The 27,477-nt window shown below is 38.3% G+C and overlaps 1 protein-coding gene, 1 long non-coding RNA gene and 1 other non-coding gene across 3 annotated transcripts in view; 2 read left to right on the top strand and 1 right to left on the bottom strand.

The window, feature by feature from the left end:
- The window catches only part of SAR1B (secretion associated Ras related GTPase 1B), a 36,139-nt gene that overhangs the window by 843 nt on the left and 7,819 nt on the right, over positions 1-27,477 (top strand). Inside the window, exons 2-5 of the mRNA XM_069592074.1 lie at positions 6,258-6,502; positions 16,971-17,046; positions 20,829-20,948; positions 26,504-26,569. Coding sequence (XP_069448175.1) covers positions 16,989-17,046; positions 20,829-20,948; positions 26,504-26,569 — 244 coding nt within the window. The 5' untranslated portion in view covers positions 6,258-6,502; positions 16,971-16,988. The remainder of the gene's footprint in view (positions 1-6,257; positions 6,503-16,970; positions 17,047-20,828; positions 20,949-26,503; positions 26,570-27,477) is intronic.
- The window catches only part of LOC138441302 (uncharacterized), a 35,525-nt gene continuing 14,187 nt past the window's right edge, over positions 6,140-27,477 (bottom strand). Inside the window, exon 4 of the long non-coding RNA XR_011257302.1 lies at positions 6,140-6,704. This is a non-coding gene — a long non-coding RNA (uncharacterized lncRNA). The remainder of the gene's footprint in view (positions 6,705-27,477) is intronic.
- LOC138441967 (U6 spliceosomal RNA) lies at positions 22,563-22,669 on the top strand. Its single transcript, XR_011257525.1, has one exon. It is a non-coding gene; the product is annotated as a U6 spliceosomal RNA (small nuclear RNA).

Genomic DNA, 27,477 nt, shown 5'->3' with positions numbered 1-27,477 from the left:
TCATGCCAAGGGTTTCAAAATCTGTGAAAGGTGAAATACATCTTAACCATTCTTAATATCAAATGCCTACTATGGAATGTTATATTACATACAAAAAGAGTAAGAACTAAACTGCTGTGAGAGGCTGGAAAACAGTAAGAATTCAAATAACTACCTGTTAACTTTTAGCTTTTTTTTTAACATTTGCCTCAGATGTGTAAAAATATGTTTGCTGTGCATGAAATTGAAAAATTCAACCTCTGTCCAAGATACAAATACAAAGTCTTTAGGATGAAGATGATACTTTTGGTCAAAATGTTTTTAGCTTAGGGCCCCATAACAAAAATCCCAAAGCATATGTCCCAAGACCACTTGAAAAGATACACAATCACAAGCCTCTCAGTGGTTTTCAGATACATAAACACAAGTCTATTTTCTGAGAAAATAGACCTCAGAAACTGAGCCTCCCTGAGCTTAGACAGTGTTATCTTAAAAAGAGCAAATCCTTAAGCCTGGAGTCAAACTGGCATTAGTTTAATTCTTTTTTTTTTAATGCAACATTTTAATGATCTTGGTTTACTAACCTTAGCATTGGAGTTTGATTTGGTTAAATCAACTTTTCTTTGGACTTTGTTATGTTTAAGCAATATCTCTGAACAGCAAAAAAAAAAAAAAAAAAAAAGGCAACAACTGATGAAGAATTAGCCATTTTAAAAAGCAAATAACCTCTGGTTCAATCAGGTTAAATAAACATAAATAATTTGCTAATAAGTAAACAATGCTTTTTCTAAAATGTGTCCCACCCCTATGTATCCCTGTTGCTATTATCACCCCCACTCCAAAAACAATAACAAGAAACAAAACTATGGTTACGTCTTTCAAGTGTTTCTTACATTTTCAGAGTAATCAGCTTTAAAATATTGATGGAAAAGGCATTATTTGTCATCTGCACACCCTGAGGAATAGTAGGAAAGTAACTGAGTAACTGAGATGAGAAAACATATTTAAACAGTTAAGTGCTTTTCGTATTTAAATATTATCCACACAGTGCCAAAGTGCCAGATCCTCTGGCTTCTTAAAGTGTGGCCACATAAATTTTACGGAAAAATTATTACTATTACCAGTTGTTAAACGTATTGATATTTCTTTGATCAGTTATTATATCTACTCTATACTACCATACACTTTTCTAAACGAATGTCAATAATATATTCTACTTTGTAATCCTTGATTTCCAGAACAACAGGACCCTTCTACCACATATGCCTCTCCACATACCTATGTATCACATTTCTGTACATTATTTTCAGAGCCTTCAACCCTGTTCAAGAAAATTATAAACAATAAAATAAGTGACACAAAAGTGTTTCAGTAAAGACACAGCATTATAATAAGAATATTTCATTGACTTAGATTCCTTATTTAGACACAAAAAAGGGAGATGCATTCCTAATAAAATTTGCTGATGTGCAGAAGTGGACTTGGGCTGGCATGAGCCTGCTCATAACTACTGAACTGTCAGCTAATAAGCAGGATCAATTCTGCTTATTTTTCAGGATAATGGAAATTATTTTAGGTCTTCTAGTTATTTTTTAAAGTTTGTTCTATTTCAAACAAAGAACTAGTTTCAATTACAAATATCAGGTTTCTTTTGAAACTGTCTTGTGGTTCCATTTTAGAAATAGTTCCTTTGGCCTCATTTGCCATTCACAGGACATCTGTTTGTATCTGAAGTCAGTGCTTCTGAAGGTACAAGTTCAGTTATCCCACACCAAGACAGTAAATTGCTTTCTTTGAAAACTTCAACTTTATGTAGTTCTCACTGCCCACTCTAGTTAATGGTCTTTCTGCTTTCAATCTCTCCCACCCATCCTTCATGTTGAACTGAGCTCCGAAGTACTGATTCCATTTTTATTTTCCTATACCTCTAAACCTGTAATTGCTCCCTTTACTTGCTCCATCAAGTTAAAGTTTCTCTGCATGCGTTTTCTCTTCTCATTCTGAGTAAAATCCAAAGTCCAACTCATAGCCTTCAAGGCTTCAGATCACTCAGCCAGCCTTGTTATTTCTCTCATTATCTTCTACACTCCCTCTCACTCACTACTCCAGACACACTATTAGTTTTCTTAGACCTAAAGAGACACTGTACAAAGAATATTTCATTGACTTTGATTCCGTATTTAGAAATAAGGAATCTCTCTAGGCATACAAGCACAAGTCTGCCTTAATTCTTATTTGCATTACCTGGGATGCTCTTCCCCAAGACACTCATCCAGCTCAATCACTCACCCTTTCTTTAGTCAAATGATACCTTATGGTGAGGCCTTTTCTGAACACCCTGTACAACAGCATACTCTTGCTGCTGACTTTCTATCCCTCCCACCATCCTTTTTTTTTCTTCACAGCACTTACCAACATTGTTATATATTTGTGTTTATGCTTATCTTTCTTCAGTGGAATAAAATTCTATATACCTCACGACAGTTTTAAGGTAATCATATTGATTTCATGTCTGTCTGCTTGGTTAGACCATAAGAGAGCCCAGGGCCTGTGTCCTGTTCAACTCTGTATTCTCAATACATGGTTTGGGGCCTCACACTTAACAGGTGTTCAATAAACATTTTTGAATGGATAAATTTAAAGTGTCATCTCTTCCAATCTTCTATTTGGAATATTTTGACCCTCATTTGTTCACTACTATAAGTTCCTATTGCACTTGGAGACTAAATCACACCAGAGTCGGACACGACTGAAGTGACTTAGCAGCAGCAGCTTCACTTATTTCTGAAGTATCATGTTCTCTAATTCTTTTATTTTTAACTATTATGCCACATTGTGTCCCATCTGATGCTGACCTGTAGGGTAGCTGAAATACTGTCAGCGTCTGGTCAGACCTTATCTCCTCTGGGTAGCTGGTACAATGTCAAACGCCAACTCTTTCCTTATATATCTCTCTGTCCCTGCCTATCCACACATACTCTGGCACCATGGTATCAGAAATATGAAATATAAATTCCCTTCTAAACTATCTTTTCACCATATTCTCTACTGGATGACCTCACCAGCTCCTTCATTAGTTGATTTCTTCACTCATTCAACCAATACTTATAAAATGGTTTCCGTATGACAGGCACCAAGAAAAAACAGAACAGGACAGACAGGGTCTCTTCCTTCTGTGGAGTTTTCAGTGGAGGAAATGCAATAAAAATGTAAATAAATATATCTTTTTACATTTTGAACTTAATACATGCTGTTGCTGCTGCTGCTAAGTCACGTCAGTCGTATCCGACTCTGTGCGACCCCATAGACAGAAGCCCACCAGGCTCCTCTGTCCCTGGGATTCTCCAGGGAAGAGCACTAGAGTGGGTTGCCATTTCCTTCTCCAGTGCATGAAAGTGAAAAGTGATGAAAAGTCAGTCATGTCAGACTCTTAGCGACCCCATGGACTATGAGCCTATGAGGCTCCTTCGTCCATGGGATTTCCCAGGCAAGAGTACTGGAGTGGGGTGCCATTGCCTTACGTGCTGTTGAGGTCCTGGTAATAAGATAGAGACTAGGAAGCAGGGAGTTGATGTGGATAGAAAGGTTAGGACAAGAGGTGACATTTAAGCTGTCATCTAAAGGACAAGGAAGTTAGCTATACAAAGGGAGAATATGGGGAGAAGTAGGACCCTGGGCAAAGGGAACAGCACCTACAAGAGCTCAGACACAGGAATGAGCTTGCTGTGGTGAGCAAGACAGAGTGGCACAAGCTGAGATTGAAGAAATATAGGAAGCAGAGCAGCAGGAGCCTTATAAGGCATTGTACAGACTTTATAGACTTTGGGAAACAACTGAAGAATGGTAAACAGTAATTAAATTCATGCTTTAAAATGAATGCATCAAAAAATCAATCCAACAGCTGGGAAGATAACCAGTCAATGGGGAAAGAAGAGCCGCTGCAGTAGCCCAGGCCACGGACGATAGTGACTTGCAGTGAGGTGGCTGTAGGGGAGATAGAAGTAGACTCACTAAGCCAGGCTAAAACCTGGAGCTTTGATATTTCCTTTACTCTTGCTACCAACATGTAATCAGTCGTGTGTAGGTTCTGACTTCTACAATTTCTCACAGCTGACTCTATTTCTTTGTTCCCACTGACCCAGCACTGCCCCATACCACCTCTCACTTCTGTGACTGCAGCTGTCTCATTACTAATCTCAGTTTTCAGTCCTTACCTGTTCTAATACAACCCACACACGGCTGCCAGAGCAAACTTTCAAAAATATGATTCTGACCCTGTTCCTGTTCTGCTCAGAACCTCCAAAAGACTCTATAGTTTGGGAGTCTACATCCCTGGTAGTCCAGTGGAAAGCTATTTAGTCAAAGCATAATGCTTGCCTGGTGCTTTTCCCATCCCTGTTCCTTTCTGAATGTTATTCTCACATTATGATATTATCCCTGCTGGATATTAATCCCCATTTTACATATGTAGTAACTGAAACTTCAAGTGGTTAATAATGTTAGAACCATAATCTGTAGCTGTACTCTATTAAAATAGTCATTAAAATTAATGATTTAGAAGAATACTTGATTACATTGAAATGTTTTTAACTTTAAATGCTTTATAAAACTGTTCATAGTATGATTATAATCTTATAAAACTGTTTATATCTGCGAGGTGTGATAGAGGGTGATTTTTGTTTCCATTTTTCTTGACTTTCCAAACTTTTTAACCATGACTGTGTATTACTTTTGTCATGATAATAGTCATCAAAAAGCTCAAGGGTAAATATCTTACATATCCTGTAAGGCTCTCCTCAAACACTGATATCTCCTGCCTCTCCACTCCCTCACCCCTACCAGAAGTTTGTAGTTTGTTATCCTTTCTCTCCTCCTACCTTCTTTTATAGTCAGTTGTGAATTAACACATCTCCCAGCCAAATCAAAAGGTCCTGGAAGAAAGAGACTGTCTTGCTTATTGTCATTCCCCCATTCCTGATCGATTTACAATCTATTGCTGAAGTCAGCAGGAATCATAATTTAGATTTCTATCTAAAGGCTAACTCAAACGCCAAGGATATCAGGAATATCTTTTCAATTTCTGGAAAAGAGGTGTGGCGTAATCTTGAGAAGCCCGGTGAAGTGCCTCAAGCCACTTAAAAGTATTTATTGTGGGGGAAGAAAGGCTCAAGAGGGAGACAATATATGTATAATTATGGCTGATTAGCATTGTTGCATGGCAGAAACCAATACAACACCATAAAGCAATTATCCTCCAATTTTAAAAAAGTATTTATTAAACCAAACTGAAGACTAGATCAGTGGAAAGGAGAATAAAGGGAAACCCAGACTAGAACAGCAGGCTCCTCCAACCTAGACCAATCGACTCCAGGGAAATTCTTTAACCCTCTGAGGACAAAAATGTACCAGAGTCCTTTATACTGAATCACTTGCTCGAATGTATTCAGCACCTATAGTATGCCAAGCACTGAAAATATGTTCAACAGGAGAAAAGGCAGATATGGTTCTTCACCTAAGGAAGCTGATAGAATGCCTGTTGGGGAAGCTATAGATAAATAATCATACATTTTAATTGTAAAATTATAAGCAAGATGATTTCAATCAATCATAAGATAAATTGCACAGTTACTGGGGAAACCTGAAATAAAGGGCTTAACTGAATCAGAGGGAGTCTGATGAGAGAGCTATTGGTGCGGAGACCTGAAGAGTGTGTAGGAGTTAGCCAGGTGGAGGGAGATATCTGCGGAAGCAGTTCTGGCAGAAGGATGACAAGTGAGAAGCGAGGACCAATGGAGTAAGTCATTTCCTGAGGCTGGGATGAAAGAGGGGGAGAGCCTGTAATAGGCTTGTTGGGAATCTATCCAATAACTGCTTCAGTCCCCAAGCACCTCCTTGTTCTGTCTGTATCCCCGAGAAAGAATCGTAGGCTTGGGAGCAATCTTGGAAGCACTGCCATCACATTTTCATTCAAGGCACCCGAGTATTCCTATTTGAATAAATTTAAGAAAAGTAACATCCATGAGCAAAAAACAGCGGAGTCAAGACAGTCTTGAAGATCAACATTCTTTAGTAAAGAACGTTGGAGTAAAGATAGCCTGATGAAAGCTCAATACATTATCTGGCACATTTCGTAAATTACTTGTTGAACTCAAGAAACAGGTGCACTTTGAAAATGTAATTTATTATTATTTTGTAAAGAAAGAAAGAAAAGAGGATGTCACGTATAATTTCCCCAAGCTAAGAACCGGTGTTACCTTCTCTGCCTGAAACTCCTTCAGGCCTGTGTGGGCAGCATGTCCCAGCCCAGAGCGCAGTCAGCCACGGGACTGTCCGCGGAACCGCCGGAAGGCGGAACTGCAGGTGCGCGGCACTGCTGTCCTGCGAACCTTCGGGAGTGAAGCACCCGCCGGCCCGGAAGGAGCTAACGCGAACTAAGGCCGCGGTAGCCATCGCTCTTTGCAGTTCGGTGTCGGAGTGAATAGGGCCGACTCCAAGCAAGGAATTGCGTTTTCTCCAACCGCAGGTAAGTGGCGGCCTCTCGTCCCGGGAGAACTGGCTGGCGGCAGCTGTCGATCCCGGGGAAGGAGCGCCTTTGGGGCTGGGCCCACTCGATACCCCTGCCTATAGCAGGGCGGGGAAGGGGCTCCTGTTTTTCGCCCTGGAATCTGGCGGCGGGAAAGACGACAGGTTCCTTTCGTGCTTCGCGGGGCCACTCTGACGACCATCTGGAAAGGACACCACTGCTGTCAAATGGGTTATTTCAGGAATCAAAGAGATGACTCTGAACTGCAGCCAAGCCCTTGCCTTTAGCCTCAGTTTCCTTACCAGGTAAGGTGAAGGCTGCGGGGATCATTGACAGCTCAGAGGCAGTGACGCGAGGTGTTGTTTTCAACTCTCCCACATACTGTGGGGACAAATCGAGCTTTCTCTACTACTAGTAGTTAACGTTTTCCCATTGCCCAAGTCCCAGTTGAATGGGGAAAAGATACACTATACTCTTGGGGGAAAGCTGCAATTATTTACAGACTGTCCCAAGAGTTTCCAACAAGGTTTAAATACTTTGACAACAGCTGAAACTCTTGACATCGTTGACCAAAAGAACCAAACTCGTCAGGAATTTTAAGGTATTAGGTACATTGGACACAATGAGCTGAAGAAATACTTTTAATTTGAAAAAGTAAACCTATTATTAGTTGCACATTTTTATCTCACACTGAAGACTGTCCTGCGTTCAGTGTTAGAACACCAATTAGAGTCGCAATGAGGCAAATGAAAAAGGGACAGGAACATTTGTTGTCTACTATGTGTAAGGCGCTAATGTACTTTTTGTTCATTACACGAACCAAAAGGTTTAGTTCCATACAGCAGTCCACTGAGGAAGTAGTAGTATCTCTATTTTACAGATGAGGAATAAGGAAGGTTTACATTTTGTTAACAGTTAGTGGTGCTATTTCAAAATAATCTGTATATCAAATATTTTAGTGGACTTGCATTGTCATCAAAATATTTTTAATTTTTAAAACTTTAGGATAGTTCTTTGATGTTTCCTGAGTTTGTGGAAGAGGAAGGTGTTGCCATCATTTTAGGAATATTAGAGAAGCAGTCATTAATTATGCAGATTAGCAGTTTATATAGGGTACATTTTAACTCCTTTGCCTTGCACTTTGAGCAAGAATTGAGACCAAAGAATAGGCTATCAGAAATGGAAATCAGTGCAATATATTTGAAGCTTATAAATCAGAATTCTGTAGTAATGATTATTTCTCCACCCTCTTAAGTACACTTGCTGAAAGTCATTTAAATTATTTTTATGCAAAACGTTACTAAGCAAATAATTTTCAGATCATGGTATTAAAAAGTACTTTCCCTGTATGTAGCTTTTAGTACAATTTGAGTTAAAAGTATTTTAATGATTGAATTAGCCATTGCTTATGTCAGTTTTTATTTTAATTCATTATAGGTGTTAGTACTTTTACGCTTTTTTTGACGTGAGCCATTGTTACAGTCTTTATTGAATTTGTTACAGTATTGCTTACGTTTTTATGGTTTGGTCTTTTGGCCACGAGGCATGTGGGATCTTAGCTCCCCGACCAGGGATCTCATCCACAACCCCTGCATTGGAAGGCCTCTAAGTCTTAACCACTGAACTGCCAGGGAAGTCCCTCACAGCTTTTTAAAATACATAGTTTTTTCTCTCTTCCTCTTAAAAAAATCCAACTTATATCTGTCATAGATTTAACCTTATTTCAGTCGAGCATCACTTTTCCTTAAAGAAAAATGGAGTATGTACTTTTTGTTCATTACATGAACCAAAAGATTTAGTTCCATTTTTATAATGGCTAAACATTCAGTCCCCAAATGTTTTCTTGAGTTTTTTATTTGCATCACTATTTCAGAACTTTAAAGGATATAAAAAGAAAATCTAATAATTTTAGGGGTGGGTATTTAAAAGCAGTCTTATTTTTAAACATTCAACATCGTCAATGTCCAAACTTTTAGTATGGACATTGGCCCTCCTTATCCATGGATTCTGTTTCTGAGGATTCAAGAATGGATGGAAAATATTTGGGGAAAAAAAATTCCAGAAAGTTTGAAAAAGCAAAACTTCAATTTGCCAAGTGCTGACAACTATTTACATGGCATTTACATTGCATTTACAACTATTTGCTTGTGTTAGATACTTTAAGTAATTGAGAGATTATTTAAAGTATATTAGAGGAAGCGCGAAGACTGTATACAAATACTATGACATTTTTATATAAAGGACTTAAGGAGAGTGTGTGGGGTGTAGAGGCCTGGAAACAATCCTCTAGATCCCCAAGGGACCAAGGCCGATGGCCTTGTTGAAATTCTACAAAACATGGCCAGAATTTGGCCTTTGTATTTCTAGTACTGTTTGAAACTGAGAGAGGGGTATTTATAGTTCCTAAATTGGTTTACAGATAGTATACTTATCTTATAGAATTTGTGCACTTTGTAAGGCTGACAAAATTGTGTAGAAAGTTGTGATCAATCTCTTCTACTGAAATTTCCTTACCTGGATTTGAAAGAAACTATTCTAGTGGTTTTCTGGTGACAGTGATGTTGTTGTTAATATTTAAAGTAAAATCAGAACATCATTAAAAATCTTTTTCTTAGTAGTAATTAATATTGAAGTTGATTTCAAAATTTGCATTGAAAGTTCTGTGCTTTGATTTTCAACCGATTTAGCCTAAATTAATACCACCTTATATGGTGTATTCAAAGTATTTTCATGTATGTTATCATATTTAATCATTCTTAACACTCTGTGAGGCAGGCGGTATTTCCCCTACATCGAAGAGCAAACTGGGGCTCATGAAGATTGGCTTTCCCAGGATGAAATTACAGTATTTCAAAAGAAGCACATTTAGGACTTCCTGGTGATCTAGTGGTTAAGACTCCATGCTTCCACCACAGAGGCACAGGTTCAATCCCTGGTGGGGGAAGTTCTGCATGCCATGTAATACGGCCGGGTAAGAGGCAGTGATGCACATTCAGTTTAGATTTTTTAAAATCTAGGACATCCATTCTACTCCATCCATTTTACCACAGCTCTACCATGCTTTGCTTCCCAAAGTTATTAATGTATTTACTCTCGAATCCTATTCTCAATAGGATTTATCTCCTTAGAATATCCTAGTTTTTATTTTCTACCAGCACTGCTTTTTGGAGTATTTGTATCTTGTCATCTTATGTTTATTTTTTCTCTTTTTTAAAAGTTCACACCTAAATGATTTTGCTAAATTACTTATATTGTTGTTGTTTAGTTGCCAGGTCATATCCGACTCTTTTGCAACCCCACAGACTAAAGCCTGTCAGGCTCTTCTGTCCATAGGATTTCCCAGGCAAGAATACTGGAGTGGGTTGCCATTTCCTTTTCCAGGGGATCGTCCTGACCCAGGGATCAAACCCATTCTCCTGAATTGGCAGGTGGATTCTCTACCACTGAGCCATCTGAGAAGCCCAAATTACTTTGTTGTTGTTCAGGCACTCAGTCCTGTCTAACTCTTTGTGACCCCATGGACTGCAGCACACTAGGCTTCCCTGCCTGTTGTCTCCCAGAGCTTGCTCAAACTCATGTCCATTGAGTTGGTGATGCCATCCTACCATCTCATCCTCTGTCATCCCCTTCTCCTCCTGCCTTCAGTCTTTCCCAGATCAGAGTCTTTTCCAATGGGTCAGTTCTTTAATTTTTTAATAATAATTTTATTGAAAGAGAGTACATACCATAAAAGATAGTTGTACATATGCTACTTAGCATTGTAAGTGTACAGTTGAGTGTTTTTAGTTTAATCATGTTGTGCAACCATCACCAGTAACTCCAGAAATATTTTCATCACCCCAAAAGAAACCCAGTACTCATTAGCCACTCCCAATTTCACCTTCCCCCGAGTCTGACAACCACTAATGTACTGACTCTAAAGACTTGACTATTCTGGACTATTTCATATAAATGGAATCATCCTTATAAGTTTAATGTGGCAAGGCTTTCAGAAGTTATTTGTAATCTGTGAATTTATTTTCCATTACACCCTTTGCACTGATTTTCGTATTACTTGAGTAAGATCACTTTTCTAATCTGTGGAGCGATTTTTCCTGTTTGGTGTTCATGCAATAAATAAATCTGCTGACGTGTATATGTTTCCTTGTTCTTGACCTTTGCTTTTCACATGTCTTAATAGTGTATCCATGGTGTTGTGTAACCTGTTCTCAGGGCTCAGGTATCTGATTGCGGCTAAGTAACTTTTACTCTTAGTTGGCATTTTTACCTCTACTTTAAAATGACTAATAACTCCTAGGCTTGTTTTAAAGATCTCAGAAGCCATGACTTTATAGAAATATAAATATCTCATTAATTTCTGAAGAAGAGTTTCCCCATATATGTTATCAGTTATCTTGGGACAAATTTTACAAAAGCAAATCCTTACACCATAAATGCATTTACCTGCATGGCTACCCTCTCTACCCTCTTACCCTCTCTACCCTCCCTGTCTCTCACCTACCAGCAGTCTTCTCCAGTGAGGACTTTGCACTTGACTCACAGTCCTGCTTTCTGTAATGCTCCCCTCCAATCTTCTGGTGATTCCACTGCCTGTCAGCGTGGACAGTACTCTGGAGCTTGCCACCACTCAGACCTCCCTTAAATTCTGAGCCCACATGTTCCTCCACTTTGCTGGCACAGTTCTGACCACCTTTCACTTCTTGCACCCTTTCACTACGTCTGCATCTGCCATTTTTAGCTGAAGACTCTCCCTCTGTCCTTCCAGTTTTATTCTGTGAGAAGCCTGCTTTTGATCCCCACCCATTTCCCCTCTTTGTCTACCTTTGTAACTTTATCCACGCAGCCTGAACTTCTGATCAGACCACTTCAGCCTCTGACACTAGTGCTCTCAGATTCTTGTTCCCCTTTTCTGATTTGCTCTTCTGAAGTCCCTAATACACATTTGCTCCTTATTCTCTAAAGCTGAGCACTGCTGGGGCGGGGCTGGGGAAGCAGCGGGAGGGATAGAAGTCCGTGCAGACTGGCACTGCTCTGAATGTTTCAGTCTTAGCAATTGGCTCTTTTTAGTCATCTTTTAACTTGATCTTTCCCCCACAGTAGCTATTCTAATCCTCAATCTGCTCCTCAGAATTTCTCTACACTCCTTCACCTTTCCTGGCCTTCCTTCCTTTTCATCTTAGAGAAAGAGAGCATGCTCTCTGCCCGGGCTCCTCTTGAGACCTTGCCCCTTTTGGTCAATTCCTTCTTTCTCATCTTTAACTTATTCCTTGCCACAAGCTACTTCCTTTCAGTTTATCAACATTATCAAGCCTCACCCTCCCCTAAGAAGAAAATCTCACTTCCCTCACCCAAATTATTTCAAATTTTTTGCCAGAAGAATTTCCTCACTCCACCTGCTAACTTCCATCTCATTCTGTTCTCAATAATATTAACAACAGAGGCCACATTTTAAATACTTACTTTGTGCATTTTGTCTTGTTTGCTCATAAAACACCCTGAGAGATGGTAATTTGCTCAAGGGCACACAGCTCTGCTAGACCCCTGGCTGGAAGCTGCTCATGCTCCCAGCAGCTGCCTCCGTCAGCAAAGCAAGCAGTGACACCTGTGCATATCCTGTGACTGACTGCTTTTCTTGCCTGTCTCTTCTAGTTCTTTTACCCTTCCTGGGTTCTGTTGGTTCTTCCACCCGTATCTGTACCTTGAAGACTATCTCAAGTGAGAATTAATTTCTTCCATAGCATTTGGCAAGGAGACTTTAGGCAGAGATGATGGGAAAACATTCTGATGCCTGGAAGGATAATGGGCAGATGTTTTAAGGTAAAGCACAGGTCGCCAGCAAGCAGTTTACTTTAGCCCAGGGAAAGCTACAAGTAGGGAAGTGATATGTATTATAAGCTTGGAAAGGTAGCTACAAGTAGGATGTGGAACACTAGACCAAGGAGTTTGACTGTATCATTTCTCAGCTCACAAACCTCCAGTGGCTCTCCATCCACAGGCAGAACGGCCATATAATTTAACACTTCAATCAGGACCCTTTTGAGAAGGGAAGCACTATTAATGATTACACTGAAATAACTTTACTGAGACTGTCCCCAGCCAACTTAGAGTTACAGTCACCCTGACTATGCAACAAGTCTGAGATGACAGTTTGGTGAAGCTACTCTGGAGGGCATGTACAACTGGGTAGAAACACATTTTGATGTTAAGATGGTAGTTTAGGGAACTGACCATAAGGATTTTAATCAGGTGGCTCCTGTGAGAATCAAAGAAAATGCAGAAATTGATAGAACTAAGGAATGACTGGCCATGGGATGTGAGGCAGAAGAAGGAATTACATGTCAGAGTCATGAGCTGGAGTAATTTTAAAATGTTATATAATGATTTAAATAACTTTAAACCTTTAAAACTATTTTCATAAAGCTTTAGAGAGCCAATGCAATGTAAGGAAAAGGGGATGGATGTGGAAGTCAGACTCATGTTTGAAACGTAGATGTGCCAATCACTAAAAGTTGAATTTTACTTACTAGTAGCTTCAGCTTCTACAAAATGGAGTCAATAATGTATTTATTCTGAAAGGTTGTTGAGGTGTTTAGTGATGATATTTGTAAAGTGCCTAGTACTGTAGGCCATGTAGTGGAAGAAATAATAGTAATAGCAGCTAAAATTGAGTGCTTCCTCCATACTCAATTCTAAATGCTTTGTGTGTAGTAATTAATCTTCACAACAACCATCTCAGATAGGTATTGCTATCCCCATTTTACAGATGAGGAAAGTGAAATAAGTTACTTAAAATATTAGTAAAGTCTTAGCTCCAGAGCTGCTGCTCTTAACCTCTAGACCATACTGCTCACAGAGGTTTAATAAATGGTAGCTGGTATTTTTTTGTTTTGCTCCGTTTTATTAAATTGAAATGCAGATTCAGCAGTTTCTTATGTTCACATATTAAAAGTAGCCAGCATGAAAACCAAATGTCTAAATTTAATCTCAGATTTGTTTATCAATCTGGCTTCTGCATCACTAATTAGCACCCATTGATTTTAACTCTCAGTCTCAATCCCCTAATCCCAGTTACATCATCTAACAGTTCCTGACATTTTGCTGTACCCATTCAGGCTATGGGCACCCAATCACCATCCAAGAAACCTTTCCTTAGCTGTACCCTGCTGTCACCACTCCAGTGCTCTTGCCTGGAGAATCCCAGGGACGGGGGAGCCTGGTGGGCTGCCGTCTCTGGGGTCGCACAGAGTCGGACACGACTGAAACGACTGAGCAGTTGTCACCACAGAGCTGTGAAAATAGGATTCTGAATGTTGAGACAAGCAGGACTGGTTTTCTCTTGTTTTCATACATAATATAAAGTGTTACTTGTGAGCATAATATACCTCTTTCAGGATTCCCTTGTGGCTCAGCTGGTAAAGAATCTGCCTGCAATGCGGGAGACCCCAGTTCGATTCCAGGGTTGGGAAGATCCCCTGGAGAAGGGAAAGGCTCCCCACTCCAGTATTCTGGCCTAGAGTATCCCATGGACTGTATAGTCCACGGAGTCGCAAAGAGTCAGACATGACTGAGGGACTTTCATTTCACTGTACCTCTTTCTGTTAGCATGCACACACATACCTCATGTCTTTTTTTCATTTATAATTTCTTTTTGGCTGTGGTGAGTCTTTGTTACTCCATGGGCTTTGATCTAGTTGCAGTAAGCACGGGAAACTCTATAGTTGAGGTACACGGGCTTTTATTGTGGTGGCTCCTCTTGTTGGGGAACATGGGCTCTAGGGTTCACAAGCTTCAGTAGCTATGGCCTGTGGTCTCAATAGTTGTGGCTCCCGGCTCTACAGCACAGACTCAATAGCCGTGGTGCACAGGCGGGCATAGTTCCTCCCCAGTTTGTGGGATCATCCCAGCTCAGGGATCAAACCCGTGTCTCCTGCACAGGCAGGAGACATAGGATTCTTTACCACTGAGCTACCAAGGAAGCCCACCTCATCTCTCTGTTATTTATTTTTATTGTTTTGTTTCTATGCTCTTATGATCATTACTCCCCTAGTAGCTTAGGATTTACAATATGGGCATTTCCCCCCCTCCCCTTGTGCTTGAATAATCCTTGAAACTCTATAGGGTGAGTTATTACTATTTTAGATAATATCCTATTCAGTTTTAACATTTTTTAGTTGTACTTGTGTAGCTAATTTATCACTCTATAACCTTTTTGAGAGAATGAGCCATGTTTGTCATCAGTATTTGTATTCCCCATAATGTCTAACTTAGGACCCTGGATGTAATATGAGCTAGGTGAGTATGTATTGAATTAGAAAGAAAAAAAACTCAGCACACCACTGCTTTATTTGATTCTCTACAGTGAAAATTATTATAATTATAATATATTATACACCATAACATATATTAGATTTTATATTAAATATACTTATATTTAATGTAAAATTAAAATATTTTAAATTATTAAAATTTTCCTTCAAAAAGCATATACCTAAAAATTTTCAGAAAAGATAAGCCACTTGTATATAGTTTCTCTTAAGTCTCAATTTCTCCATGACCTAAAATGATAATAGTAGAAGAAGTTGCAATTTTCAACTTATAAAATAATAACTTCTAAGAAATTAGAGATACCAAGGGAACATTTCATGCAAAGATGGGCTCAATAAAGGACAGAAATGGTATGGACCTAACAGAAGCAGAAGATATTAAGAAGAGGTGGCAAGAATACACAGAAGAACTGTACAAAAAAGATCTTCACAACCAAGATAATCACGAAGGTGTGATCACTCACCTAGAGCCACACCTCCTGGAATGTGAAGTCAAGCGAGCCTTAGAAAGCATCACTACGAACAAAGGTAGTGGAGATGATAGAATTCCAGTTGAGCTATTTCAAATCCTGAAAGATGATGCTGTGAAAGTGCTGCACTCAATATGCCAGCAGATTTGGAAAACTCAGCAGTGGCTACAGGACTGGAAAAGGTCAGTTTTCATTCCAATCCCAAAGAAAGGCAATGCCAAAGAATGCTCAAACTACTGCACAATTGTACTCATCTCACACACTAGTAAAGTAATGCTCAAAATTCTCCCAAGCCAGGCTTCAGCAATACGTGAACTGTGAACTTCCAGATGTTCACTCTGGTTTTAGATAAGGCAGAGGAACCAGAGATCAAATTGCTAATATCTGCTGGATCATGGAAAAAGCAAGAGAGTTCCAGGAAAACATCTATTTCTGCTTTATTGACTATCCCAAAGCCTTTGACTGTGTGGATCATAATAAACTGTGGAAAATTCTGAGAGATGGGAATACCAGACCACCTGACCTGCCTCTTGAGAAATCTGTATGCAGGTCAGGAAGCAACAGTTAGAACTGGACATGGAACAACAGACTGGTTCCAAATAGGAAAGGGAGTACGTCAAGGCTGTATGTTGTCACCCTGCTTATTTAACTTATATGCAGAGTACATCATGAGCAACGCTGGGCTGGAAGAAGCACAAGCTGGAATCAAGATTGCTGGGAGAAATATCAATAACCTCAGATATGCAGATGACACCACCCTTATGGCAGAAAGTGAAGAGGACCTAAAAAGCCTCTTGATGAAAGTGAAAGAGGAGAGGGAAAAAATTGGCTTAAAGCTCAGCATTCAGAAAACGAAGATCATGGCATCTGGTCCCATCACTTCATGGGAAATAGATGGGGAAACAGTGGAAACAGTGTCAGACTTTATTTTTGGGGGCTCCAAAATCACTGCAGATGGTGACTGCAGCCATGAAATTAAAAGACGCTTACTCCTTGGAAGAAAAGTTATGACCAACCTAGATAGTACATTCAAAAGCAGAGACATTACTTTGCCAGCAAAGGTCCGTCTAGTCAAGGCTGTGATTTTTCCAGTGGTCATGTATGGATGTGAGAGTTGGACTGTGAAGAAAGCTAAGCACCAAAGAATTGATGCTTTTGAACTGTGGTGTTGGAGAAGACTCTTAAGAGTCCCTTGGACTGCAAGGAGATCCAACCAGTCCCTTCTGAAGGAGATCAGCCCTGGGATTTCTTTGGAGGGAATGATGCTGAAGCTGAAACTCCAGTATTTTGGCTATCTCATGCAGAGTTGACTCATTGGAAAAGACTCTGATGCTGGGAGGGATTGGGGGCAGGAGGAGAAGGGGACGACAGACGATGAGATGGCTGGATGGCATCACTGACTCGATGGATGTGAGTCTGAGTGAACTCCGGGAGTTGGTGATGGTCAGGGTGGCCTGGCTTGCTGCGATTCATGGGGTCACAAAGAGTCGGACATAACTGAGCGACAGAACTGAACTGATGCGACTTAGCAGCAGCAGCATACACCAGGTTAGACTGGCCTGGAAGAGTATTTAACTCTTTGTAGTTAGGTTGCTGTAGAATTATTTACTCACAGTTGATGTTTAATGTCATTGCTATTTAATATTGACTACGAAATCCCACTTTTTTTTCCAGACCCTATCAGATTTGGCTATGTCCTTCATATTTGACTGGATTTACAGTGGTTTCAGCAGTGTGCTACAGTTTCTAGGTAATGTTGGCCCTTTGTTCCCTTTTGTTATCCCATTTAATCCTACTTATATAAAAGTGTCTTTTATTTGTCTAGAGCCGCTTTATATGTAACCCAGTAGTCACGGATGTGGGCTTTGGAATCATACAACACATTCAGCTACTCATTATACCTGTTATGAAGTAATCTTAGATAAATTGCTTTCTCCACTTTAGCCTTAATTTCCTTATGTGTAAAATGATTAACAATTCCTACCTCCTAAGGTTGTTGATCGGAGAAGGCGATGGCACCCCACTCCAGTACTCTTGCCTGGAAAATCCCATGGATGGAGGAGCCTGGTGGGCTGCAGTCCATGGGGTCACTAAGAGTCGGACACAACTGAGCAACATCACTTTAACTTTTCACTTTCATGCACTGGAGAAGGAAATGGCAACCCACTCCAGTGTTCTTGCCTGGAGAATCCCAGGGATGGAGGAGCCTGGTGGGCTGCTGTCTATGGGGTCACACACAGTTGGACACAACTGAAGCAACTTAGCAAGCAAGCAAGCAAGGTTGCTGATAAGCATATTACTAGCAGGAACAGCTACCATTTATTAGCCAGTTTCTATAAGAGCTTTACATCTTTTATCTCAGGTAATCCTCACAGGAATCCAAGACATTATTATTTTTGCTTTTTTAATAAAAATTCATGTTCCATCAAGTACCTCATATATTATAAATGGCATTTTTTAACCTAAATGAGACTTGTTCACCCAGAGATTCTGACTAGTGATTTTCTTCTCTTTATAGATTTTACAGATAGGAAAAACCTTCTTTTATTGACACCCTTGACTTCTCACATTTTTCAGTGAAACAGATAGGAAAAACCTTCTTTTATTGACACCCTTGACTTCTCACATTTTTCAGTGAAACAGGCTTTATTTTCCCCCCAAGGACAGACTTTTCATTAACTTTTATGTTGGGATATACACAACTTTACCATTGCAATAATTAACGAAAATATTTCTAGTCCCGTTTTCAAATTTTGCTTTAATTTGAATTGGCAGAAAGAAAAGCATTTCATGTAATTAAAAATTGATAAACGTAGTTCAAACTGGCCACAACTGTACTTATGGGATGATATCTTCTATATAAATATTTCTTTCTCCACAAACATAATCTTAACTGAGGAAGTAAATTTTGCTTGGGAAATATAAATTTTGACTACTATATATTAAAAGGATAAAAGTATAAGATCAAGTTTTGTCACTGTACTTTTATTTCTTAGTTGAACCTTAATATTTGCAAATTTTAAAAAAACTCAGGATGTTTTTCTTGATGTTTTAAAAATAAAATTCATCACATTATTTTTATACTGTTGCTCTACCACAAGTCAAATGTCAGATCTCGCTATACTACCTCCAAGAGAATTCTTAAGTGTTTTGTCACATATTTGTAAGAACTGGGTCAGTTTATTTTGCTGACGTTTCGGATTATAACAGGTTGGAATCTGTATCTCAGTTTACAGAACAATGAATCTATCCTGAATTATGTTGAAAAGGCAAAAGGATTGCATCACAGTCAGGAACAAGAAAGTTAATAGTGCTAATATCAGGAGGCAGTGTAGAGAATTGGAAACGAACCAAAGGTCTGGCATCAGACATGGGTTCAAATCTCAGACCTGACTTCAGCATTTGAGTAAATAAGTTAATTGAGTCTTCATTTCTCCTCTGTAAAAAAGACAATAATGATGCCCCTATACAGAGTTGAGGATTAAGTGAAATAATGTATGCAAAATAATGTATGCAAATGTTTAACAGTGCCTACCACAGAACAGAAACTTAGTTCAATCCAGTTGAAAGATTAAATGCTCTAGCTGTTCCCCTTTGGAATCTTATCCAGTACACCTTTACTATTTAAAAGCTAGGGTGGTAAGACTGAGTACATTGGTTAGAAGCAATCTATGTAGAAACCTTTTAAGAAATAGAAATGTTTAAAGAGATTATTAGTCAGTATTCATAATTAAAGGAGAGCTGTAGTATCCCAGCTCAAATGACTGTGGAAGGTAATTTTCTCCTTAGGATCCAGGTTGTTGGTCAATAGGTGATTAGGACTTAAAAAAAAATTTACTTCTTAAACTTAAATGTGGGTATATAACTAAATGTTATTTTGGCATGAACTTAGTAGAAAATGGATAGCCCAATCTATAAGTGCCTAATATCTTAAAATTTTCACTTACTGATTAAATTTTTTGAGTTGCTACTGTGTTCCCTGTCCTCATATACTCCTATGAAATAGAGTTCAATACTACTACACACCTATTAGATGCCCCGAATTCAGATGCTGACAATACCAAATGTTGTCAATACCAAATGTTGGTGGGGATGTGGAACAACAGGAATTCTTATTCTTTACTGGTGGTAATACAAAATGGTACAACCACTTCGGAAGACAGTTTGTTGTTCTCTTATGAAACTAAACACACTCTTACAATTCAGTCCAGCAGTTGTGCTCCTTGGTATTTACCCAAAAGAGCTGAAGACTTACATCCATCCAGAACCCTGCACAGAGATAGTTACAGCAGCTTTAGCCATAATTGCCAAAACATGGAAGCAACCAAGATGTCCTTTAGTGGGTGGATGGATAAATGAACTGTGGTACAGCCAGATAATGGAATACTATATAGCATGAGAAAGAAAATGGGCTTTCAAGCCATGAAAATACATGGAGAAACCTTACGTGCATATTACTGAGTGGAAGAAGCCAATCTGAAAAGCTATATATTGTGTGATTCCAACTACATGACATTCAAGAGAAGGCAAAAATATGGAGACCATAAAAAGATGAGTGGTTGCTGGGCAGTGGGTAGAGTGGATATATAGGCAGAGTACAGAGACTTTTTAGGGCAGTGAAAATATTCTGTATAATGATGGACATAAGTCATTAAACTTCTATCCTCTTTTAGGGGAGAGTCTATATATGTGGGGACAGAGGTATATGGGAAATATCTGTACCTTCCTTTGAGTTTTGTTGTAAACCTAAAAGTGCTTTAAGAAAAGTCTTTAAAATATATATATAAAAAGCTCAATATGGAATTCTGCAATAAATGTCAGTCTACTGTAAACTAGTTGGTGCTGTCTTTCTCTATCACTTTAGCTATCAGTGCTTGATTGATATATTTAAAATCATTTGCTTGGATATTTTTGTTGTTGCTTAGTTTTACACAGTCATGTGAATAGTTTAACCTTATTCTCAGGTAAATTTGACAGTGAACTAAATTTTTTTACTGAAAAAAACTCACTGTAGTTTTGACTGTCAAAAATAATTTATTTTTACCTGTGAAAAAAATGAAAAGAACTCTAATTGTTCTTTTGGTCTAGCTTCATAAATATATAATCTCAAGTATTTTATGTTTCTCTAGTAGAGGGCAGATATTTGTCAAGGGACAAATTAAAACAGGATTTAAGTTAAATCATCAAGGGAATTGGCATTTTGGTATTGCAAGATAAGTTTGGGTCACACACATTCATTGATTCGGGCAAAGTTTAGTTTTATAATGATCTGACGTCCCAAATCATAATAGATTTAAAATAGCTCTTCAAAACTAAATATAGGTTAGAAATCCAAGCCTTTTCAGGCCAATTTATAAAATCTTAAGACGTTCAAAAGGTTAATAAGTGTCTCTTCATCAAAAATCTGGGGTAATTGGGAAAAGTATCCAAATAACTAAACTGTGAAGATTATATTATACTTTTATTTAAAGTCATTTTATTTCTATAATCTGTGTCGGATATCACTGACTAATCATAGCTCTTACTCTGCAGGATTATATAAGAAAACTGGTAAATTGGTATTTCTTGGATTAGATAATGCAGGAAAAACAACATTGCTACACATGCTAAAAGATGACAGACTTGGACAACATGTGCCCACGTTACATCCCAGTAAGTATATTCTCCCATACAGTGTATTACCTGATGAAGTGATTCCAATTCATAGGCCCTAACCAAAGGTTTTGTTTGTTTTTTGGTGGATAAATTATGATCATGTCATTTTACTTGTTCTTATTATAGTAAATGATAAGTGACCCAACTCCAGGGAGTATATTTAGATCTTGAAATAATACTCATATCATCTTATAGTTAGTATACCTTTATCCAACTAGAGGAGTTAAAAAGTTATTGTCTCAGGGATTATGATAGTATATTCAACCACATATTGTTTAGGTTATAAATAGTCAGCATTACCTTTCTTATACAACCTAAATTTCTTTCACATTTTAGAACTGTACTATTTTAATCATTATTCAGTGGACAGATTATAGTCTTACACTTTGCTGTAGCTCTTAACTTATTAACCAGTTATTTTTCTAGTTCTAACAACCTGAACTGTTTCTAACATAAAGACCATAGAATTTTTATTCCAAAAACCGGGCATATATTGATACACTTATAGAAAGTTTTCTTTTATTTTGTGTTTGGCCAGGCCCCATGGCTTGCAGGATCTTAGTCCCTCAACCAGGGATTGAACCTGAGCCCACAGCAGTGAAAGTGCCAAGTCTTAACCACTGGACCACCAGGGAATTCCCTAGAAATGTTAAAGTAATTAAAAAATAATTCACTGTGCTTTCTTTTAGAAAGCCAACTGAAAGACATTAATAGTGATTCTGTAAATCACTTAATATGTATCATTCTTAATAAGATTATGTAATAGGTACTGTTGAGAGAGTCAAGTTAAAGTGACAAAATTAGTCACTTTAAAATTAGAAACAGAAGTCTAATTTTAAAATACCTGTGGGGGACTTCCCTGGAAGTCCAGTGGTTTAGAGTCTGAGCTTCCAGTATGGGGGCACATAGATTCAGTCCTTGGTTGGGGAACTAATATCCCACATGTTGCATGGCACAACAACAACAAAAACTTATGAACTTGTTTTACTGTTAAAAAGACTATGAATCAACTACACAGAGAGTTCAAGACAAGCTAATCCACAGATTTTGAAATAATGAGTGTCGGCCTTAAAAATGAGTATAAAGTTGAGAATTGGGCTAAAAATTAAATAATACAACAGTTAATTTAATTCCGTAAATATACTAAGAACAAGGAAGGAAAACAGAACAAAACAAACTACCATTTTATCTTTAAAACTGTTAGTGAGTCAAGTTGGAAAAGAAGATTTCATAAAATTGATACTTTTTTTTTACATTAAAAAAATATACTTTTTACATTAGGGGAAGAAAGTGGGGCTTGACAAATAAGATTCTGATACAAGAACAATACTGGTAAAGAAAAATCATGGTGAAATTGAGTATATAAAATTATCTGCAAAAATAGCAGAATTGGAAGAGATTACACAGTCTTATATTAGGTATAAGTCATTTTTAAAATTTTATGTTCTTTTTAATATATTCAACAAATATTTTTTGAGCACTTGCTTTATGTCAGACATTGTTCTAAGTACTAGGAGTAAAAACAGTGGCACAAAACAGATGTTATCTCAACCTTCCTGCATCTCATATTCATCTTAGCTTATATTTTTCCGTTAATCAAAAGCATTATGTATACTCTCTTCATCAGCACATATACTAAAATTAGAAAGACACAGAGAAGAGAAGCATGGCCCCTGCAGAAGGATGACACACAAATTTGCGAAGCGTTCCATATTTTTAAGAATGAAATTAAAAATACTCTCTAACACCATACCAAAAATAAACTCAAAATGGATTAAAGATCTAAATATAAGACTGGATACTATAAAACTCTTAGAGGAAAATATAGGCAGAACACTCACTGATGTAAATCTCAGCAGTATCTTTTTTGATCGACTTCTAGAGTAATGAAAATAAAAATAAACAAATAGGGTCTAATTAAGCTTAAAAGCTTTTGTATAGCAAAGAAACCATAAACAAAATAAAAAACAAGCCACAGAATAGGGAGAAAATAGTTGCAAAGAGACTGACAAGGGATTAATCTCCAAAATATACAAACAGCTCATGCAGCTCAATGTCAAGAAAACAAACCACCCAATAAAAAAATGGACAGAAGATCTAAATAGACATTTCTTCAAAGACGACGGATGGCCAAAAGGCACATGAACAGGCATTCAACATCACTAATTATTAGAGAAATGCAAATCAAAACTACAGTGAGGTATCACCTCACATCAGTCATAATGGCCATCATCAGAAAAATCTACAAACAGTAAAGGCTGGAGAGGGTTTGGAGAAAAGGTAACCCTCTTACATTGTTGGTGGGAATGTAAATGGGTACAACTATTTTGGAGAAGAGTGTGACAGTTCCTTAAAAAACTAAATATAGAATTAACATATGGTTCAAGAATCCCACTCCTGGGCATATATCTGGAGAAAAACCATAATTAAAAAGATACATGCTCCCCAGTGTTCACTGCAGCACTGTTTACAATAGTCAGGACATGGAAGCAACCCAAATGTCCATCAGCAGAGGAATGGGTAAAGAAGATGCAGTACATATATACAATGGAATGTTGCTGTTGTTGCTGTTTAGTCAACTTAGTTGTGTCCAACTGTTTGTGACCCCATGGACTGTAGCCTGCCACGCTCCTCTATCTTTGGCAAGAAAACTGGAGTGGGTTGCCGTTTCCCTCTCCAGGGTCTGTTTCTAACCCAGGGATTGATTACTTAGCCATAAAAAAGAATGAAACAATGCCATTTGCAGCAACAGGGATGGACCTAGAGATTTATCATATTAAGTGAAGCAAGTCAGACACAGACAAATATCATATGATATCAGCCATATATGGACTCTAGTAAAAAATGATACAAATGTACTTATTTATAAAACAGACTCACAGATCTTGAAATCAAATTTATGGTTTATCAAAGGGGAAACAAATAATAAATTAGGAGATAGGGATTAACATACACACCACTACATATAACATAGATAACTAACGAGCCTACTGTATAGTACAGGGAACTCTACTCAATATTCTGTAATAACCTGTATGGGAAGAGAATCTGAAAAAGAATGGATAAATATATATGATTCACTTTGCTGTACACCTGAAACTAACACAATATTATAAATCAACCATACTCCAATAAAAAAATTTTCTTAAGAATATGGGAGAAAGGTAACATGTATCTACCCTATGATCTGACAGTTCCACTGCTAGATATTTATCTAGGAAAAATGAAAAAATATGTTCACCAAAATCCTCATACAGGAATATTTGTTACACCAGCTTTACCTGTATTAACTCCAAACTGGAAGCAGTTCAGATGTCTTTCATAAAAAGATGCATAAACAGTGGAATTCTACTCAACAAAAAGAGGAATAAAGTCCAGATCCACACAATGCATATTATATTGCATGGAAGAGGCTGGTCACAAAAGTTATATACTATATGATGCCATTTATATAAAATTCTAAAACAGGCAAAACAAACCTGTGATGACAGAATCCAGATCAGTGCTTGCTTCTGGGAGTGGAGGTGTGGACTGACTCGGCAGGGGCCAGAGGGGACTTGCTGGAATGTTAACAGTGTTCTGTATCACAGTCAAGTTGGGACTCATTTTATAAAGCAGGGAGTGTACCAGAGATTGTAACCACAGAGACAGTTTGCCAGCCATGTCCAAGCATTATCTTTTCCTAATGGAAATGATCATGCTTTGAACACAAATTGTATTAATTATTCAGCTGGCAGTCTTCCTACAGAATTTTTTAGCAAGATAAACTACTCTGGGGTCTCAGCTATACTGAATAGTTAACAATTGTACTGAACCTTTCACCATAATTGTAGTGGCCTGCTTTTGTCCGTGAGGGAATAACGGAGGCTGGAATTACCCTCTCACTAAAAATGACTAGAAAAGTGGACAAAAATATACACTACAACTGTTTTCAGATATTGGGCAATAGCTAGCACAGGGCTATGATTCCTGAGAAAAGAAAAACAAACCCTTGTCTGTTGTAAGGTTTATCACAGGGGTTAATCTTAAGACCATGGTGTAGGGAAAAGAAACCCAAATGTAACCCAGTAGTCTAACTGAATTGAGGAGACAAGAGACCAGAATTTGGGGAGGCTGAGGTGACTAGAATTTGCTGGGCAGATTACCACAGAGCAGACAGCTCTGTAGAGAAAGAACTCCAGAAATGTTCATGGCTGAATACCAATCTGTGCATACATAGGGTAAAACTACACACAGCCCATCAGAAGAACAGTTATAGTGAAGCGTTCATTAGCCAGTTCATTCCCAGAGCTCACACGGAGCTATGAATCCATGTATCCACCAGCCAGAAAGAAGAGACCTTGTAGACTACTCCAAAAAAGCACCTCTTAGCAATGAGGCTAACGCAGCTCCAAAGTGAAGGCTGCTTCAGATCTGCTGCAACAAGACTTGAAAACTGATCTGCAAGCAGCTTAACTGCCTGCCAGAGCAAAGGAACAAAGTCCAACTTACTTTGGGGGGTTTTCGGGGGGGTTTTTTTGACCCTGCGCTGGAGCTTGCAGGATCTTAGTTCCCTGACCAGGGTCCCCACAATGAGATGGCTGAGTCTCCACCCCTGGACCAGCAGAGAGTTCCCAAAGTCCAACTTTCTTGAAAATGATAAAACAAAATCCAGCATCCAATAAAAAATTACTAGACATGCAAAGAAGCAGGAAAGTGTGATCCCTAAATACAAGAAAAGTCAATCAGCAAAAACAGACTGATGGCACAAGTCAAAAAGATAATGGAGTTAGGAAATATGAACACTAAAACAGCTGTTATGAATATGCTCAAGGATTTAAGGGAAACACAAACATAAGGAGGAGAGAAAGGTTCAAACCTATCACTAAAGTCCCAGAAGGGAAAGTAAGGGAGCAGAAAAAATATCTGAAGAAGTAATAGCCACATTTTTTTATTATAATTATGTTTGCCATTAAAGACTATGTGTGTGTGTGCTTAGTCACTCAGTTGTGTCTGACTCTTTGCGAACCCCATGGACTGTAGCCCGCCAGGCTGCTCTGTCTGTGGGGATTCTCCAGGCAAGAATACTGGAGTGGGTTGCCATGCCCTCCTCCAGGGGATCTTCCCAACCCAGGGATCGAACCCAGGTCTCCCACATTACAGACAGATTCTTCATGGTCTGAGCCACTAGGAAGCCCCAAAACCATCACCTGTGAAATATAACAGCCATGAGAGAATACTGTTTTTCCACCTTTATCATTTAAGATGAATTACAGGAAAAATTATTAGGTTAGACCAGTCACTTGAATTCACTTTAAATAACTGTCAGTTTCAGCTGGATAGAGGAGGAAAAATAAGTTGGATTTGTGGTGGGCACTGAATACTAGAAGTGAATATTACCAATTACTTGCATTATACTGGCAATATGAAATGGAATATAGTAGTTATAACAAAGAATTCCTTTTTGATTTGACCTTCTTTGCAATTAAAGTAATCAAACTTTAAATGGCAGTATATGCCAGAAATGGACTTCTAATTTTCATGTTTTTAAAACATTTTGTATTATTATTTAGCTTCAGAAGAACTAACCATTGCTGGCATGACCTTTACAACTTTTGATTTGGGTGGACATGTTCAAGGTGAGATTCTACTACTCTTACAGCTGTTTTATTTAATAACAGTGTGACCATTACGTTACAGTGCATGAAATCTCATTTTATTCAAGGAAAGCCAGAGTAGACTTAAAATTTAGGAAGTATCACCCCTAGATAAATGCTTTAAATGCAAAGGATGATTTTATGATACTCCAGTTTAAGTCTGAATTGCTTTTGGTGATAAAGCATATGAGTAAATTTTCACCTCCATTTTTTCTCTTCTTCAGCCCACCTCTCTCTTACTGTCATAATCATGTTATAAGTATGTTATTGCTTCTATTGCTCCATATGAAAAGCCTTCATTGGCTAACTCATTACCTACAAAATAAAGGCCATATTCACTGACCTGGTATTCAGGATTTCTAAGACCTGATCGCACTTTACTTTTTGAGTCTTTATTTCCCACTCTTCCTTTGTCATTTTCTTGACTCCAACCAGACCAGACTGTCTTGGTGTTTGTTCTTCCACCTCTGTGCTCATGTGGTCTCCATCAGCACACAGGTAGCCCACTTTCAGGGCTCAGTGCTAAGTGTGGCTGCCTCCCCTGAGAAGCCACTCCCAGCTGGGAGTGCTCTCAACTATACTTACCTAGCAATTAGTACATTTGTATACATGTCTAAAGATTGGAATGACTTCTTATTTCAGACTCTACCTAACTTTCTGGGATTGAAATGCTAGTTACTTTTTAATATCCCCACAAGGACTTAGCAGTACCCACTACATAGTAATTCATAAATAATGAATACTACAAAGGTTGTGGCTAGAGAAAGCACATTTGAGATATACATCTATGTTTAAAATATACATAAACTAATTCCTAGAATATAGTGATTAGATTTAGAACCTAATGGAGGTTGAGGCTTCATCTCTATATGAAGGTGTATTATAAAGCT

This window comes from Ovis canadensis, chromosome 5, assembly GCF_042477335.2.
Source record: "Ovis canadensis isolate MfBH-ARS-UI-01 breed Bighorn chromosome 5, ARS-UI_OviCan_v2, whole genome shotgun sequence".
Classification (NCBI taxonomy): Eukaryota; Metazoa; Chordata; class Mammalia; order Artiodactyla; family Bovidae; genus Ovis; species Ovis canadensis.
The sequence above is the reverse complement of the archived record's forward strand: the minus strand, read 5'-3'. Positions and strand labels throughout refer to the sequence as shown.